This window comes from Sapajus apella, unplaced genomic scaffold, assembly GCF_009761245.1.
Source record: "Sapajus apella isolate SASKATOON/1434 unplaced genomic scaffold, GSC_monkey_1.0 scaffold43, whole genome shotgun sequence".
NCBI lineage: Eukaryota > Metazoa > Chordata > Mammalia > Primates > Cebidae > Sapajus > Sapajus apella.
Genome location: NW_022436983.1, coordinates 18,804,767 through 18,819,980, shown reverse-complemented (window position 1 = coordinate 18,819,980; position 15,214 = coordinate 18,804,767). Strand labels below are relative to the sequence as shown.

Here is a 15,214-nt window from a genome sequence, read left to right as displayed (position 1 = left end):
AGTTCAAGTGATTCTCTGCTTTAGCCTGCCGAGTAGCTGGGATTATGGGCATGTGTCACCACAACTGGCTAATTTTTGTATTTTTAGTAGAGACAGGATTTTACCATGTTGGCCAAGCTGGTCTCAAACTTCTGGCCTCAGGTCATCCACCCACCTCAGACTCCCAAAGTGCTAGGATTATAGGCATGAGCCACCACAGCTGGCCTGTCTATAATTCTTATACCCCAAATCATATGTTTTCCCTGGCAGTGTTACTGTGAAAACATTTGTCCTGTTGATGTAGTGCATGGCAGGTATAGAATCTTTCAGGGTCTCTAGGCCCTTACCTTACTCTGATTTCTGGAGGCCTGGACCTTATGACCATGCTCACTAACACCATTTCTCCTTCTTGTCACTTGATTCCCAAAGATACTTGTTAAAAACTTTGGTTCCTGACTGTTATCTATTGCTCTGATTTCCAACCCAGAGAAGAGTACTAAAGATTCCTTTTCACAAGGTGCCTCTTCCTAGAGTGGCTATCAAATAGGCACGCAGTCCTTTGAGATTTAATGTCAGGAATAGATGCAGCTGTGTTTTTGGAAACATGCCCCTTCACACTTATCTCTAAACAGAATTGTCTGCTATTTATGAGAGAATGAGCAGTTTGTTGTCTGGCCAGCAGACAATCATGGTCTATGTTTGAAGTGAGTTTGCATCTCTCCTAATTTGAACTACCCATTTGGCCTCATTACTTTGGTCTTGTATGTTTACTAGATTTGCTTTTTTTTTTTTTTTTTTTTTTTTGAGAGGGAGTCTCACTCTATTGCCAGGCTGGAGTGCAGTGGCGCGTTCTTGGCTTACTGCAATCTTCACCTCCTGAATTTAAGCGATTCTCCTGCCTCAGTCTCCCAAGTACCTGGGATTATAGGCATGCGTCACCATGCCTGGCTAATTTTTTGTATTTTTAGTAGAAATGGGGATTCTCCATGTTCGTCAGGCTGGTCTTGAACTCCTGACCTCAGGTGATCTGCCCACCTCAGCCTCCCAAAATGCTGAGATTACAGGCATGAGCCACCATGCCCAGCTCTCATTATGTTTTTATATTATGAAAGTAATATATATTTGTTTAAAAAAAAATTAAACAGGGCCATGGCTCATGCCTGTAATCTCAGCACTTTGGGAAGCTGAGACAGGAGGGTCACTTGAGGCCAGGAATTTGAGACCAGCCTGGGCAACATAATGAGAGCCTAACTCTACAAAAAATAAAAAAATGTTCATCATGGGTGAAGAAGTGTGGGAATTTTAATATATGTCTACAAATTCTTCAGTACTTTTCCCTTTAAAAGATAGAACTTAATTCCTCTTTCTTTGAGCATAGGCAGTATTTCATGACTCCAATGAATAGAATGTGGTAGGTTAGTGTTAGAATCTGAGTCTAAGCCTGGCCAACATGGTAAACCCCATCTCTACTAAAAATACAAAAATTAGCCAGGCGTGGGTGGTGGGTGCCTGTAATCCCTGGCTACGCAGGAGGGTGAGGCAGGAGAATTGCTTGAAGTCGGAAGGTGGAGGTTGCAGTGAGCCAAGGTTGCACCACTTCACTCCAGACTGGGTGACAGTAAGACTCCCATCTCGGGAAAAAAAAAAAAAAAAAAAAAAAGAATTCTGAGTCTGGGTCATAAATGACATTGCAGCTATAATTTCATTGTCTTTTTGGGAGAAGCCAGCTGTCATGTTGCAAGGACACTCAAGCAGCTCTGTGGAGAGTTTCATGCAGTGAGGAGCAGAGGCCTTTTGCCAACAGTTGTGTGCATGAGGGAGTCATCTTGAAAATGGATACTACACCTCTGATTGATACCTTAAATGCAGCCTCACTAGACTGTGAGACAGACCCAGCCATCTAGGCTTAACTCAGATTCTTCATGCACAGAAGTTGTGAGATAATAAATGCCTGGCTAGATTTCAGAATTGCCATTGACTGATGACCCACTTGTACCTCTTATATTTCCCCCTTTTTGAACAAAATGTCTATAACAGTTATGCCTGTTCCAAATTGTATGTTAGATGTATGAGGGAGGATAATTTGTCTTTAGTTCACAGGCCTACAGATCTAAAGGAACTGTACTTAAACTACACTTTTGGACTTCACATGTACCTGTTTTAGATCCTAGTATCCTTGATATTGAGCTAATGCTGTAAAGAGATGAGACTTTTATAGAGTTTGGGGAGAGAGGAAGTATATTTTGAATATGGGAAGAATGTAAGTAATTTGGGGCCAGAAGGTGGATCGTGATGGTTTTAAAATATGTCCACACACTTTCCTTCAAGAGGTAGAGCTTCATTTTCCTGCCCTTATGTTTGGATTGGACTTGGTAACTTGCTAACTTGCTGTTTTTTGGTTTGGTTTTGTTTTCTTTTTTTTTGAGATGGAGCTTGCTCTGTTGCCCAGAGTGGAGTGCAGTTGCACAATCTTGGCTCACTGCAATTTCTGCTTCCCAGATTCAAGCAATTCTCCTGCCTCAGCCTTCCGAGTAGCTGGGATTACAGGTGTGCACCACCATGCCCAGCTAATTTTTGTATTTTTAATAGAGACAGCGTTTCACCATGTTGGTCAGGTTGGTCTTGAACTCGTAACCTCAGGTGATCCACTTGCCTTGGGCTCCCAAAGTGCTGGGATCACAGGTGTGAGCCACTGCGCCCGGCCTTAATTTGCTTCTAATGTATAGACTATTGCGGGAACTGATGGTGTGTAATTTTTTTCAGATTGGGCCATAAATGGCATTGTGACTTCTTTTGATTTCTCACTCTGGGAAGTTAGCTTCCATATTGCTACATGAGGCCTGCTAACAGCCATGATAGTGAGCCATCTTGGAAGTGGATCCTTCAGCCCCAGTTAAGGCTTCAGATGATTGTAGCCTGAGCCAACATCGTGAATGCAACCTGTGAGAGACCCTGAGCTAACCCTCAAGCTAACCAACCTGAGAAACTGTGTGAGATGAGTGTTTATTGTGTTTTTTGTTTTTTGAGATGAAGTGGTACTGTCACCCAGGCTGGAGTGCAATGGCACGATCTCGGCTTACTGCAACCTCCGCCCTCCAGGTTCAAATGAGTCTTCTGCCTCAGCCTCCTGAATAGCTGGGATTACAGGCATTCGCCACCATGCCCAGCTAATTTTGGTATTTTTAGTTGAGACGGGATTTCACCATGTTAGTCATGCTTGTCTTGAACTTCTGACCTCAGGTGATCCACCTGCTTCAGCCACCCAAAGTGCTGGGATTACAGGAGTGAGTCACTGCGCCTGGCCAAATGTTTATTGTATACGCTTCTAAGTTTTGTGGTAATTTATTACACAGCAATACAACACTAATACAGCTAATGTTCAGAAATATTTTGTGAACAATATTTGGAGACTATATTACCCGCTTTTTTTTTTTTTTTTGAGACGGAGTTTCACTCTTGTTACCCAGGCTGGAGTGCAATGGCGTGATCTCAGCTCACCGCAACCTCCGCCTCCCGGGTTCAGGCAATTCTCCTGCCTCAACCTCCTGAGTAGCTGGGATTACAGGCACGCGCCACCATGCCCAGCTAATTTTTTGTATTTTTAGTAGAGACGGGGTTTCACCATGTTGACCAGGATGGTCTCGATCTCTTGACCTCGTGATCCACCCGCCTTGGCCTCCCAAAGTGCTGGGATTAGAGGCTTGAGCCACCGCGCCCGGCCTTACCCGCTTTTAATTGTGGATATCAACAAGGAAAAAGGGCTTGAACAATACTATAAACCAAGTAGACCTAACAGACAAAATTATAGAACAGTCTATGCAACAACAGCAGAATACAGTCTTCTCCATGACACATGGAACGTTCTCTACAAATACTAGGTCACAAAACAAATCTCAGTAAATTTAGAAAGATGGAAATCATACAAAGTATATTCTCCATCCATAATGGAATGAAAGTAGAAATCAGTAACAGAAGAAAAAGTAGAAAATTCACAAATAGGTTGAAACTAAACAGCACATTTCTAAATAACCAAGGGTCAAAGAAGAAATCAAAAGGAAAATTATAATAGAAAGTACTTTGAGATAAATCAAAACAAAAATACAATGCACCAAGATTTATAGGATGCAAATAAGACTATGCTTAGAGGGATATTTGTAGCTGTACGTGCTTTCCTTAAAAAGAATCTCTGCCAGGCGCAGTGGCTTATGCTTGTAATCCTAACATTTTGGGAGGCTGAGGTGGGTGCATTATCTGAGGTCAGGAGTTCAAGACCAGACTGGCCAACATGGTGAAATCCTGTCTCTACTAAAAATACTAAAATTAGCCAGGTGTGGTGGTGGGCGCTTGTAATCCCAGCTACTCAGGCGGCTAAGGCAGGAGAATTGCTTGAACCCAGGAGGTGGAGGTTGCAATGAGCAGAGATTGTGCCATTGTACTCCAGCCTGGGCAACAAGAATGATACTCTGTCTCAAAAAAAAAAAAAAAAACCAAACAAACAAAAACTCAACGTAATCTTCTACCTTAAGAAACTAGAAAAAGAAACACAAGGCCGGGCAGGGTGGCTCACGCCTATAATCCCAGCACTTTGGGAGGCTGAGGCAGGTGGATCACGAGGTCAAGAGATCGAGACCATCCTGGTCAACATGGTGAAACCCCCGTCTCTACTGAAAATAAAAAAAATTAGCTGGGCATGGTAGCACCCGCCTGTAGTCCCAGCTACTTGGGAGGCTGAGGCAGGAGAATTGCTTGAACCCAGGAGGCGGAGGTTGCGGTGGGCCGAGATCATGCCATTGCACTCCAACCTGGGAAATAAGAGCGAAACTCTGTCTCAAAAAAAAAAAAGGAACCACAAACCAAATCCAAAAGTGAGTAAAAGGAAAGAAATAATACAATTTAAGGCCGGGCGCGGTGGCTCAAGCCTGTAATCCCAGCACTTTGGGAGGCCGAGGCGGGTGGATCACGAGGTCAAGAGATCGAGACCATCCTGGTCAACATGGTGAAACCCCGTCTCTACTAAAAATACAAAAAATTAGCTGGGCATGGTGGCGCGTGCCTGTAATCCCAGCTACTCAGGAGGTTGAGGCAGGATAATTGCCTGAACCCGGGAGGTGGAGGTTGCGGTGAGCCGAGATCGCGCCATTGCACTCCAGCCTGGGTAACAAGAGCGAAACTGCGTCTCAAAAAAAAAAAAAAAAAAAAAAAAAAAAAAAAAAAGAAAAAAAAAAATTTAAAGGGAAAATAAAAAGTAAAGAAAAAAATCAAGATCAAAAGTTGGTTCTTTGCAAAGATCAACAGACTCAACACATCTTTAGCTGGACTGATGAAGAATAAGAGAGCACAGTGGCTCACACCTATAATCCCAGCATTTTAGTAGGCTGAGGTAGGAGGATCCCTTGAACCCAGGAGTTTAAGACCAGCCTGGGCAACATAGGGAAACCCTGTCTCTACAAAAAAACTATAAAAATTAGCCTGGTGTGGTGGTGCATGCCATTAGTTGCAGCTACTCAGGAGGCTGAGGTGTAAGGATCATTGAACCCAGGGAGGTTGAGGCTGCAGTGGGCTGTGATTGAGCCACTGTACTCCAGCCTGGGTAACAAAGTGAGACCCTGTCTCAATCAATCAGTAAGAGGCCAGATGAGGTGGCTCGAAAAACCCCATCTCTACCAAAAATACCAAAATTAGTTGGGCATGGTGGTGCGTGCCTGTAGTCCCAGGTACTCGGGAGGCCTAGGCAGGAGAATTGCTTGAACCCGGGAGGCAGAGGTTGCAGTGAGCTGAGATCATGCCACTGTACTCCAGCCTGGGCAACAGAGTGAGACTCCATCTCAAAAAAGAAAATAAAAAGAGATAAAAAGAATTACAAGAGAATACTATAAACAATTGTATGTGAACACATTTAGATAACTCAGATGAAATGGACAAAGTCCCAGGAAGTCACAGACTACCAAACTTGTCTCAAGAAATGATAAAAATCAACTGACTGTAAATGTAAAGGTTTACTTCTGGCTTTCAGTTCAATTCCTTTGGCCTGTAGACCTACAACAAAGAGATTGAATTAGAAATTTAAAATCTTCTTGCAAAGAAAAGTCTAGGTCCAAACAGTTTCACTGGTGAATTCTACCAAACCATTTAAAGAATTATACCAATCCTTCAGGCTCTCCCAAAAAAATAGAAGAGAACGCTTTCGAACTCATTTTGAGGCCAGTATTACTCTGATACTAAAACTAGACCAAGATATCACAAGTAAAGAAAATTATGGGCCAATATCCTTTATGAATACAGATACAAAAATAACAACAAAATACTAGCAAACCAAATCTAGCAACACATAAAAAGGATTATACATCGTGACCAAGAGGAATTTGTCTCAGGAATGCAAGGTTGGTTTAAATTTAAAAACCAATTAACATACTAATTGCATAAAAGACAAAAACTACATAATCATCTCAGTAGACAAAGAAAAGCATTTGACATCATTTTGTGATTAAAATACTCAACAAACTAGGAATAGAAGGAAATTTTCTCAGCCTCATAAAGGGCATCTGTGAATACTCATAGTTAATATCATACTTAATGGAAGAAGACTGAATGTTTCCATCCCTAAGATCAGCAACAAGACAAAGATCTTGCCACTCTGTTTACCATTGTATAGAGATTTTATCCAGGGAAATTTAGCAAGAAAAAGAAATAAAAGATATCCAGATTGAAAAGGAAGACGTTAAAATGATCTCTTTTTGCAGACAATATGATCTTATATATAGAAAATCCTAAGGAATCCACTTAAAAAATTAGAAAAAATGAGTTTAGCAATGTGACAGGATACAAAAATCAATTGTAATTCTACATAGTAGGATCTTACCCAAAAATGAAACTAAGGAAATAATTTCATTTACAATAGAATAAAATACTTAGGCATAAATTAAACAAAAATTGCAAGACATACACTGGAAACTATAAAACTTGTTGAAAGAAATTAGAAATCTAGGCCAGGCGCGGTGGCTCAAGCCTGTAATCCCAGCACTTTGGGAGGCCGAGGCGGGTGGATCACGAGGTCAAGAGATCGAGACCATCCTGGTCAACATGGTGAAACCCCGTCTCTACTAAAAATACAAAAAATTAGCTGGGCCTGGTGGCGCATGTCTGTAATCCCAGCTACTCAGGAAGCTGAGGCAGGAGAATTGCCTGAACCCAGGAGGCGGAGGCTGCAGTGAGCCGAGATCGCGCCATTGCACTCCAGCCTGGGTAACAAGAGTGAAACTCCGTCCCAATAAAAAAAAAAAAAAAAAAAAAAAAGAAATTAGAAATCTAAATAATGGAAAGATATTACATGTTCCTTGATCAAAAGACTTAATATTATTAAGACAGGAGTACTTCCCAATTGATCTACAGAATGAATCAGTGCAATCCCTATCAACATCTCAGTTATCCTTTTTGCAGATATTGACAGCCTGATCCAGAAATTCATGACATCCAAGGGATCCAGAAAAGCCAAAACAAGCTTGAAGAGTAACAAAGTTGGAGGAATCACGTATACTGATTTCAAAATTACTATATACTGTAGTTACAGTACTTAAGATGGTTTGATACTGTCATAAAGATAGACATATTATAGACCAAAGGAATTGAAAGTCCAGGAATAAACCCTTACATTTACAGTCAGTTGAATTTTTTTTTAGAATCAGGGTCTTGGCCGGGCACGGTGGCTCCTGCCTGTAATCCCAGCACTTTGGGAGGCTGAGGTGGGTGGATCACGAGGTCAGGAGATTGAGACCATCCTAGCTAACATAGTGAAACCTTGTATCTCCTGAAAATACAAAAATTAGCCGGGCATAGTGGCGTGCACCTGTAGTCCCAGCTACTCAGGAGATTGAGGCAGGAGAATTGCTTGAACCCGGGAGGTAGAGGTTGCAGTGAGCTGAGATCACACGACTGCACTCCAGCCTGGGCGACAGTAAGACCCTGTCTCAAACAAAATAACACAAAATGGTATATCTATATAATGGAATATTATTTGGCAATATAGAGGAATCAAGTACTGATACATGCTACAACATGGATGGACCTCCAAACATTAGGCTCAGTGAAAGAAGCCAGTCACAAAAGACCAGATATTATATGATACATAAAAGGCCCAGAATAGGCAAATCTGTAGAATGTCAGTCAGTGATTTCCTGAGCCTGGAGTGGGATGGGAATGAGGAATGACTGCTAAGGCTAGAGTGTTTCTTTTGGGGGAAATGAGAACTGTTCTATTAGATTAGGTGATAATTACACAACTTCTTAACTATACTAAAACTTAACTGTATACTTAAATGGGCAAATTTTATGGTATGTGAATTGTATTTCAATAAAGCTGTTTTAAAAGAAAGGCTGTTTGTGGAAGAGTTAGACCTTAAAGGGCCAGGTTTTTTTTGGAAAGCAATGGGAGTGCAGTGGGACAATATGAATAGTGCCACAGAAGCAGTAAATATAAATGATGTTTGTGAAATGTGAAATGAAAGTTAAGGAGTCTCGAAGACCACCATAAGTTTTGACACCAACAGCAGGTTTGGGGGTCCCAAAACCATTCTTGGGTTTCATAATTTGCTATATGTACTCACAGAACTCACTAAATGCTGTTATGGTTACAGTTTATTGCAGTGAGGAGACACAAATGAAAATAAGCCAATGGCAGGGGCATAGTTTGTTGGAGAACTGGAAGATAGTCTTCAAGAGGACTAGTGTCTAGGAGAAGGTTAGGCCCAAACAGAAAGGTGCGGCCATATAAGAGTTCAAAGGAGCTATATCCTGTGGGTTCCTGGGGAGTGGCATGAATTCGGAGAAGAGCAATAAGTAGAAGGGATACCCAGTCTTTCTTTAGTTGAAGGGTGAGCTTGGTAAGATGTGTTTTTAGGAGGCCATTAGCTTTCTCTACTTTCTCTGATGACTAAGGGTGGTAAGGGGTGTGAAGATTCCATTGAATGCTAAGGGCCTGAGAGACTGCTTGAGTGATTGGGCTAATGAAAGCAGGGCCATTTTCAGATTGGATAGAAGTAGGCAGGCTAAATAAGGAAATGATATCACTTAACAGACAAGAAATAATAGCAGTGGCCTTTTCTGTTCCAGTAGCAAAGGCCTTAACCCATCCTGTAAAGGTCTACCCATACAAGAAGATACTTAAATTTCTTGACATGGGGCATATGAGTAAAGTCAATCTGCCAATCTTGCGTGGGGGTAAATCCCGGTGCTTGGTGAGTGGGGAAGGGAGGAGGTTTTAAAAATCCCTGGGGGTTGGTGGAGTGGCAGATGGAGCACTGGCATGTAATTGTTTTAAGTATGGACTTCCATGAAGGGAAGGAGACAAGAGGTTCTAAGAGATGGGCCAAAGGCTTATATCCCACATTAAAACGGTTGTGGAAGGAAGAGAGGACAGAATGGGTTTATGAGGCAGGAGGAAGGAATTTTCCTTAATCCAAAAACCAATTTCCTTGAGTGGGAAGTGACTGATAGATTAAGGATTCAGAAGGACAATAGGGGTAATTGATGAGAAAGAAAAATGTCTGCTAGGAGGGGATACTGGTGGCTTGCTGCCTTTTTAGCTGTTTCACTGGCAAAAGCATTTCCTTGGGCAATGGGATCTAAAGTTTTCTGGTGCCCTTTACAGTGGACAACTCCAGCCTTGGCTGGGAGGAGAGCAGCAGCCTGAAGGAGGGCCTGCATTAAGGGAGCATTGATAATATTAAGATCCCTGTGTAGTGAGAAAGCCTCTTTCTGCCCATATAGCAGCATGGAGGTGTAGGATGTGGAAGGCATATTTAGAGTCAGTATAGATATTTACACATAGTCCCTTAGCAAGAGTAAGAGCACGCGTTAAAGTAATTAGTTCAGCTTGCTGAGAAGTGGTGGGGGAGGAAGTGTAGCAGCCTCAATGGTAGATGAATGGGATACAGCTGCTTTAGCCGGTGCTGACTGAGCTCTGAGGAATTGCCATCAATAAACCATGTGTGATCTGGGTCTGGAATGGGAAAGAGAGAAATATATGGAAAGGGGGAGGATGTTATTTGAATTAAGGATATACAGTCATGGGGTTTGGGGCTTGTGTTTATGTTTGGTATTAGATGAGAGGCTGGATTAAAATCGGGGCCATGTGCAATAGTCACAGTGAGAGTTTGTATAAAGAGTGAATACAGTTGGATAAGACATGGGGCAGATAACAGATGTGGGAGATGTGAGGAGGATACTAAAGCTTGAAGGTTGTGAGAGCTGTATAGAGTGAGGCATAGCCTGTGATTTTGAAAGCCTCAAGAAGGAGTAGAGCAGAGGCAGCTGCTGTACACAGGCATGAGGGCCAGCCTAGGACAGTGAGATCAAGTTGTTTAGAGAGGAAGGCAGCAGGACGTGGACCTGGCTCTTGTGTAAGAACTCTAACTGCACAACCCTGAATTTCAGCAGTATATAAGGAAAAGAGTTGGGGAGAGCCAGTGCAGGAGCAGTTTCTAGAGCTATTTTTAGAGCTGTTTTTAAAGAGCAAAAAGAAGAGTGAGGAAAGGATTTAGGATCTGTGGGGTTGGGTAAGTTTCCCTTGGTGAGCTTATATAGGGGTTTGGTAAAAATGGCAAAACCTGGTATCCAAAGGCGAAAGTATCCAACTACACTCAGGAAGGAAAGGAGCTGCTGTTTGGTAGAGGGAGTTGGGGTTGAGGAGATTAACTGGATACAGTTGGTGGGGAGAGCACGGGTATTTTGTTGGATGATGATGCCCAGATAAGTGACAGATGGAGAAGAAATCTGGGCCTTAGAAGGGGACACGGGATACCCCTTTAAGAATAAGTGCTAAAGAAGCAGGAGAATATCTTGCTGAGAAGTTTCATAAGAGGGGCTGCACAGGAGGTTGTCCACGTATTGATGAAGGTGAGAAGTTGAAAGACAGAAAGAGAGCAGGTTGTGAGTGTGAGCGAGGGCCTGACTGAAGTAGTGTGGGCTGTCCCTGAAGCCCACAAGACAGTCCAGGTGAGTTGTTGTGACTGGTGGGTGCCAGGGTCAGTCCGAGTGAAGGTAAATAGAGGTTGGGAGGAGGGGGTGTAAGGGGATGCAAAGGCATCTTTGAGATGGAGTACAGAATAATGAGTTGTGGAGGGAGGAATTGAAGATAGGAGAGTATATGGGTTGGCACTACAAGATGGATAGGAAGGACAATTTGATAAGGCTAAGGTCTTGAACTAGCCAGTAGGATTTGTCTGGTTTCTAGACAGGGAAGATAGAGTTGTAAGGAGAGTTAGTAGGCTTTAGGAGACCATGTTGTAACAGGCAGGTGATGACAGGTTGTAGTCTCTTTAGAGCTTGTTGGGGAATGGGGTATTGCCATTGGGCAGGGCAAGGGTGATTGAGTTTTAGGGGGATAGTGACAGGTGCGTGGCTGGTTGCTAAGGATGGAGTAGAGGTGTCCCAGACCTGAAGGTTAAGGTGAGGAGACGTGATAGGAGGCTGTGTGGTAGGCTTTGGGTCAGGTAAGAGGGCAGCTATGAGATGTGGCTGTAGTCCTGGAATAGTCAGGATAGCAGATAGTTTGGTTAAAATATCTGGCCCTAATAAGAGAACAGGGCATATGGGGGTGACTAGGAAGGAGTGAGTAAAGGAGTGCTGCCCAAGTTGACACCAGAGTTCAGGGGTTTTGAGAGTTTTTGAAGCCTGGTCATCAATTCCCACAACAGTTAAAGGGGCTAAGGAAACAGGTCCTTGAAAAGAAGGTAATGTGGAGTGGGTAGCCCCTGTATTGACTAAAAAGGGGATGGACTTACCCTCCACGGTAAGAGTTACCCAAAGCTCGGCATCCGTGATGGTCCAGGGGGCTTCTGAAGCAGTCGGGCAGCGTCAATCTTCAGTTGCTAACCTGAGAAGTTCTGGAAAACAGTCGGCTGGAAAATATTGGGTTTGAACTCCAGGAGCCTTGAGAGTGTCTATAATGTGAGCCGGACAGTCTAATTTCCAGTGGGTTCCCCCACAGACAGGACATGGCTTAGACAGGGGCTTCGGCTGTGAGCATTTATTAGCCCAATGTCAAAGCTTTTGGCATTTAAGGCAAGATGGAGCCCCAGGCTGTGGGTACTCCCTAGCCCAGTGGCCAGTTTTCTGGCATTTGAAGCAAGGCCCTAGAGGAGGATGGCTTGATGGAGCACACGCCTTGGTGCCTGGAGGTTCCTTGTTGTTGAAATAGTGGCTGGGGTTTGCCTTACCATGGAGGCAAGCAATTTTAGCTCTGAAATGGGTTGTTGCTGCGCTTGGTGCCTCCTCCCTATTGTTAAACACCTTGAAGGCCAGGTTGATTAATTCCTATTGTGTGGTTTGAGGGCCTGAGTCTAGTTTTTGAAGTTTTTTCCTAATGTCTGGGGTAGATTGGGTAATAAAATGCATATTGAGAATAAGGCGGCCCTGTGGCCCCTCTGGGACTAGCGCTGTGAAGCATCTGAGAGTTTCTGCCAGGTGGGCATGAATTGGGCAGGATTTTCATGTTTGCCCTGCGTTGTTTCCTTAAGCTTGTCATAATTAACAACTTTGTAAGCTGCCTGGTTAAGTCCCTCAACCAAGCAAGAGACCATATAGTCTCACTTGGCGATGTCAGGTGAGCCCACCTGGTATTGTCAATTGGGTTCTTCCCTAGGTACTGCCCTGATGCCCTCTTGGAGGGCTGGCTCATGGTATCTGCGGGTGTCAGCATAAGATTGAGCCAGAATATAAACCCTATTTCGTTCACCTGGAGAAAGAATAGAGGTTAGAATGACATTTAAGTCATTCCGGGTTAAATTGCAGGACTGAGATTGGAACTCTTGGATCTATTAGTGGAATCTGATGAGAAAGATTTTAAGCGCTGACCCAATTTGGGACAGATCGGACAGAGAAAAAGGAACATGCACCCTGACTATGCCCTCGGCTCCAGCCACCTCTGGAAGGAAAAACTGTTGGGCAGGGGACGGAGAGCTACTTTTAAGGCTGAATTGTGTCCTGGAGCAGGTGTGGAAGGGAGAAGTGACAGAGGAAATATAAGAGGGAGGGTGACTGATCATTGCGGAGACGTCTGCTCTGGTCAGACGTGAGGGGCAGAAGGGAGATTAGGGTTTGGTTTGGCCTGATGAGGGGCAGCTTGAGGGGGAAGGGAAAGGTCAGAAGGATCTATTGAGATTGAAGAATCTGCATTGGCAGTAGGGACGGGGTGCAGGTGGAAGAGAAAGAAGGAGAATTTGAGAGGGGTCCCACTGGGAGCAGAGGCTGGGAAGGGAGCAAAGTGTGAAAAATGCCTGCACATAGGGGATTTCAGACCATTTGCCCATTTTATGACAAAAGTTGTCTAGATCCTGCAAGATAGAAAAATCAAAGGTGCTATTTTCTGGCCAGTTAGGGCCATTGTCCAATTTATATTATGGCCAAGCGGTATTGCAAAAGAAAATAAGATGATTAGGTTTTAGGTCAGATGATAGCTGGATACGTTTGAGGTGTTTTTTTTTTTTAGAACGCAGGCTAAGGGGCAGGAGAGAGGAATGGAGGGCGGGAGGTTGCCCATAGTTTAAGAGCGGTGAAGACAAGAAAAGTGAACGCGTGACCAAGCAGTTTAGCAGGCTTCCTACACTAAACGTTGGTCTGAACCTGGGGTGAATCTGTCAAAGGGGGCATCCCCTGCATTATCTGTCACCCTACGAGTGTGAGCGACCAGAGCAGATGTTTCCGCAGTGATCAGTCACCGAAGGAGTGCAAGTGAGTTATCAAAGCAGACTTCTCTGCGATGATCAGTCACCAAGGGAAGACTGTCTTCCCGGTTCCATGACCTATGTAGGATTTTTTTTCCGGTCATGAACCTCACAGAAAGTCCTGTCTTTCTTGTCTCCGCTGAAAGGGAGAGGAAAATGAAACTGAAAGGAGAAGGAAGCTGATAGTGAGAAAGGCAAAAGAAGAGCTAAGGCAAACTGCTTACCTGATCTGATGATGGTGAGTGGATTCGCTGGCTGGTCTGATGAGCCTAGGTCGTGGGTAGGTCTCTCCACGGAGGGAGCACAAGGGGTAGGGACAGGGGGTTTGATCTCCTGTGGGAGTTCTTCTGTCCTGGGTTTCAGCACCAATTGTCAACAAGTGTCGCTCATGTAAAGAGACCAGCAGACAGGCTTTGTGTGGGCAACAAGGCCGTTTATTTCACGCTTGGGTGTAAGCGGGCCAAGTCCAAGAAAGGAGTTACGCAAAGGGTGTAGGAGAGGGGATTGATTATATAGGTTGGGGCAAATGGTTAGCTAAAGATGGTTATCTGTCTTGGGAACGGGGAGGGCATCATGGGATGCATGATCACAAGGGTAGAGGAAAACAGACATGATCATAAGGGTGGGGAGTATCAGTTGCAGTCAGAAGGGAGGGTGCAGTGGATGACATAGTCACAGGGGTGGGGGTCTTGAGAAACCCAGTTTCTGGTGGAAATTTTTGCAAGGCTAAACAGGAACAATGGGTACAGGTTTGCAGAGCAATTCGTCAAGGCAGGAACAAGTTGTTTTACTTCTTTCTGTGGCCACCTGATCACTTGTAGTTACTTTAGACCTTTTGGCTCCTGGGAACTTTCCAGAGGTGTATGTGCAGGTCACCAAGGCTAAAATGGCCAGGCCTGGACTCGGAGGCCTAACAAGCACCACCAAGCTCAGCTAATTTTTTCTATTTTTAGTAGAAACGGGGTTTCACCATGTTGGCCAGGCTGGTCTCGAACTCCTGACCTCAGGGGACTGCCTGCCTCAGCCTCCCAAAGTGGTGGGATTACAGGCGTGAGCCACCATGCCTGGCCAACATTCTTTACTACCTAGGGAGTAATTCAATTTGGCTAAAGTATAGACTGTTCTCTGGAGTGGAAGGTGAGCTTAGGAGAGTAAATTAGTGCTATCTTGTTAGAAATTGATGGAAGGCATTTGTTGTCATGGGAGCTATCTCTTAAGAAGATTTACTCGCAGCCGGGCGCGGTGGCTCAAGCCTGTAATCCCAGCACTTTGGGAGGCCGAGGCGGGTGGACCACGAGGTCAAGAGATCGAGACCATCCTGGTCAACATGGTGAAACCCCGTCTCTACTAAAACTACAAAAAATTAGCTGGGCATGGTGGCGCGTGCCTGTAATCCCAGCTACTCAGGAGGCTGAGGCAGGAGAATTGCCTGAACCCAGGAGGCGGAGGTTGCGGTGAGCCGAGATCGTGTCATTGCACTCCAGCCTGGGTAACAAGAGCGAAACTCCGTCTCAAAAA

At 44.2% G+C, this 15,214-nt stretch overlaps 1 protein-coding gene across 3 annotated transcripts in view; it reads left to right on the top strand.

Annotated features, from left to right (window-relative positions):
- AUNIP (aurora kinase A and ninein interacting protein) overlaps positions 1–15,214 on the top strand; it is a 32,260-nt gene that overhangs the window by 1,927 nt on the left and 15,119 nt on the right. The window contains exon 1 of one of the 3 annotated variants that reach the window (XM_032300888.1): positions 9,949–10,528. The exons of 1 other annotated variant lie outside the window; for it this stretch is intronic. Coding sequence is in view for 1 of the 2 variants with exons in the window: in XM_032300887.1 (XP_032156778.1) it covers positions 13,929–13,934 (6 nt within the window). In the remaining variant the exon portion in view is untranslated. One more of the 3 variants, XM_032300887.1, reaches the window with a different exon arrangement.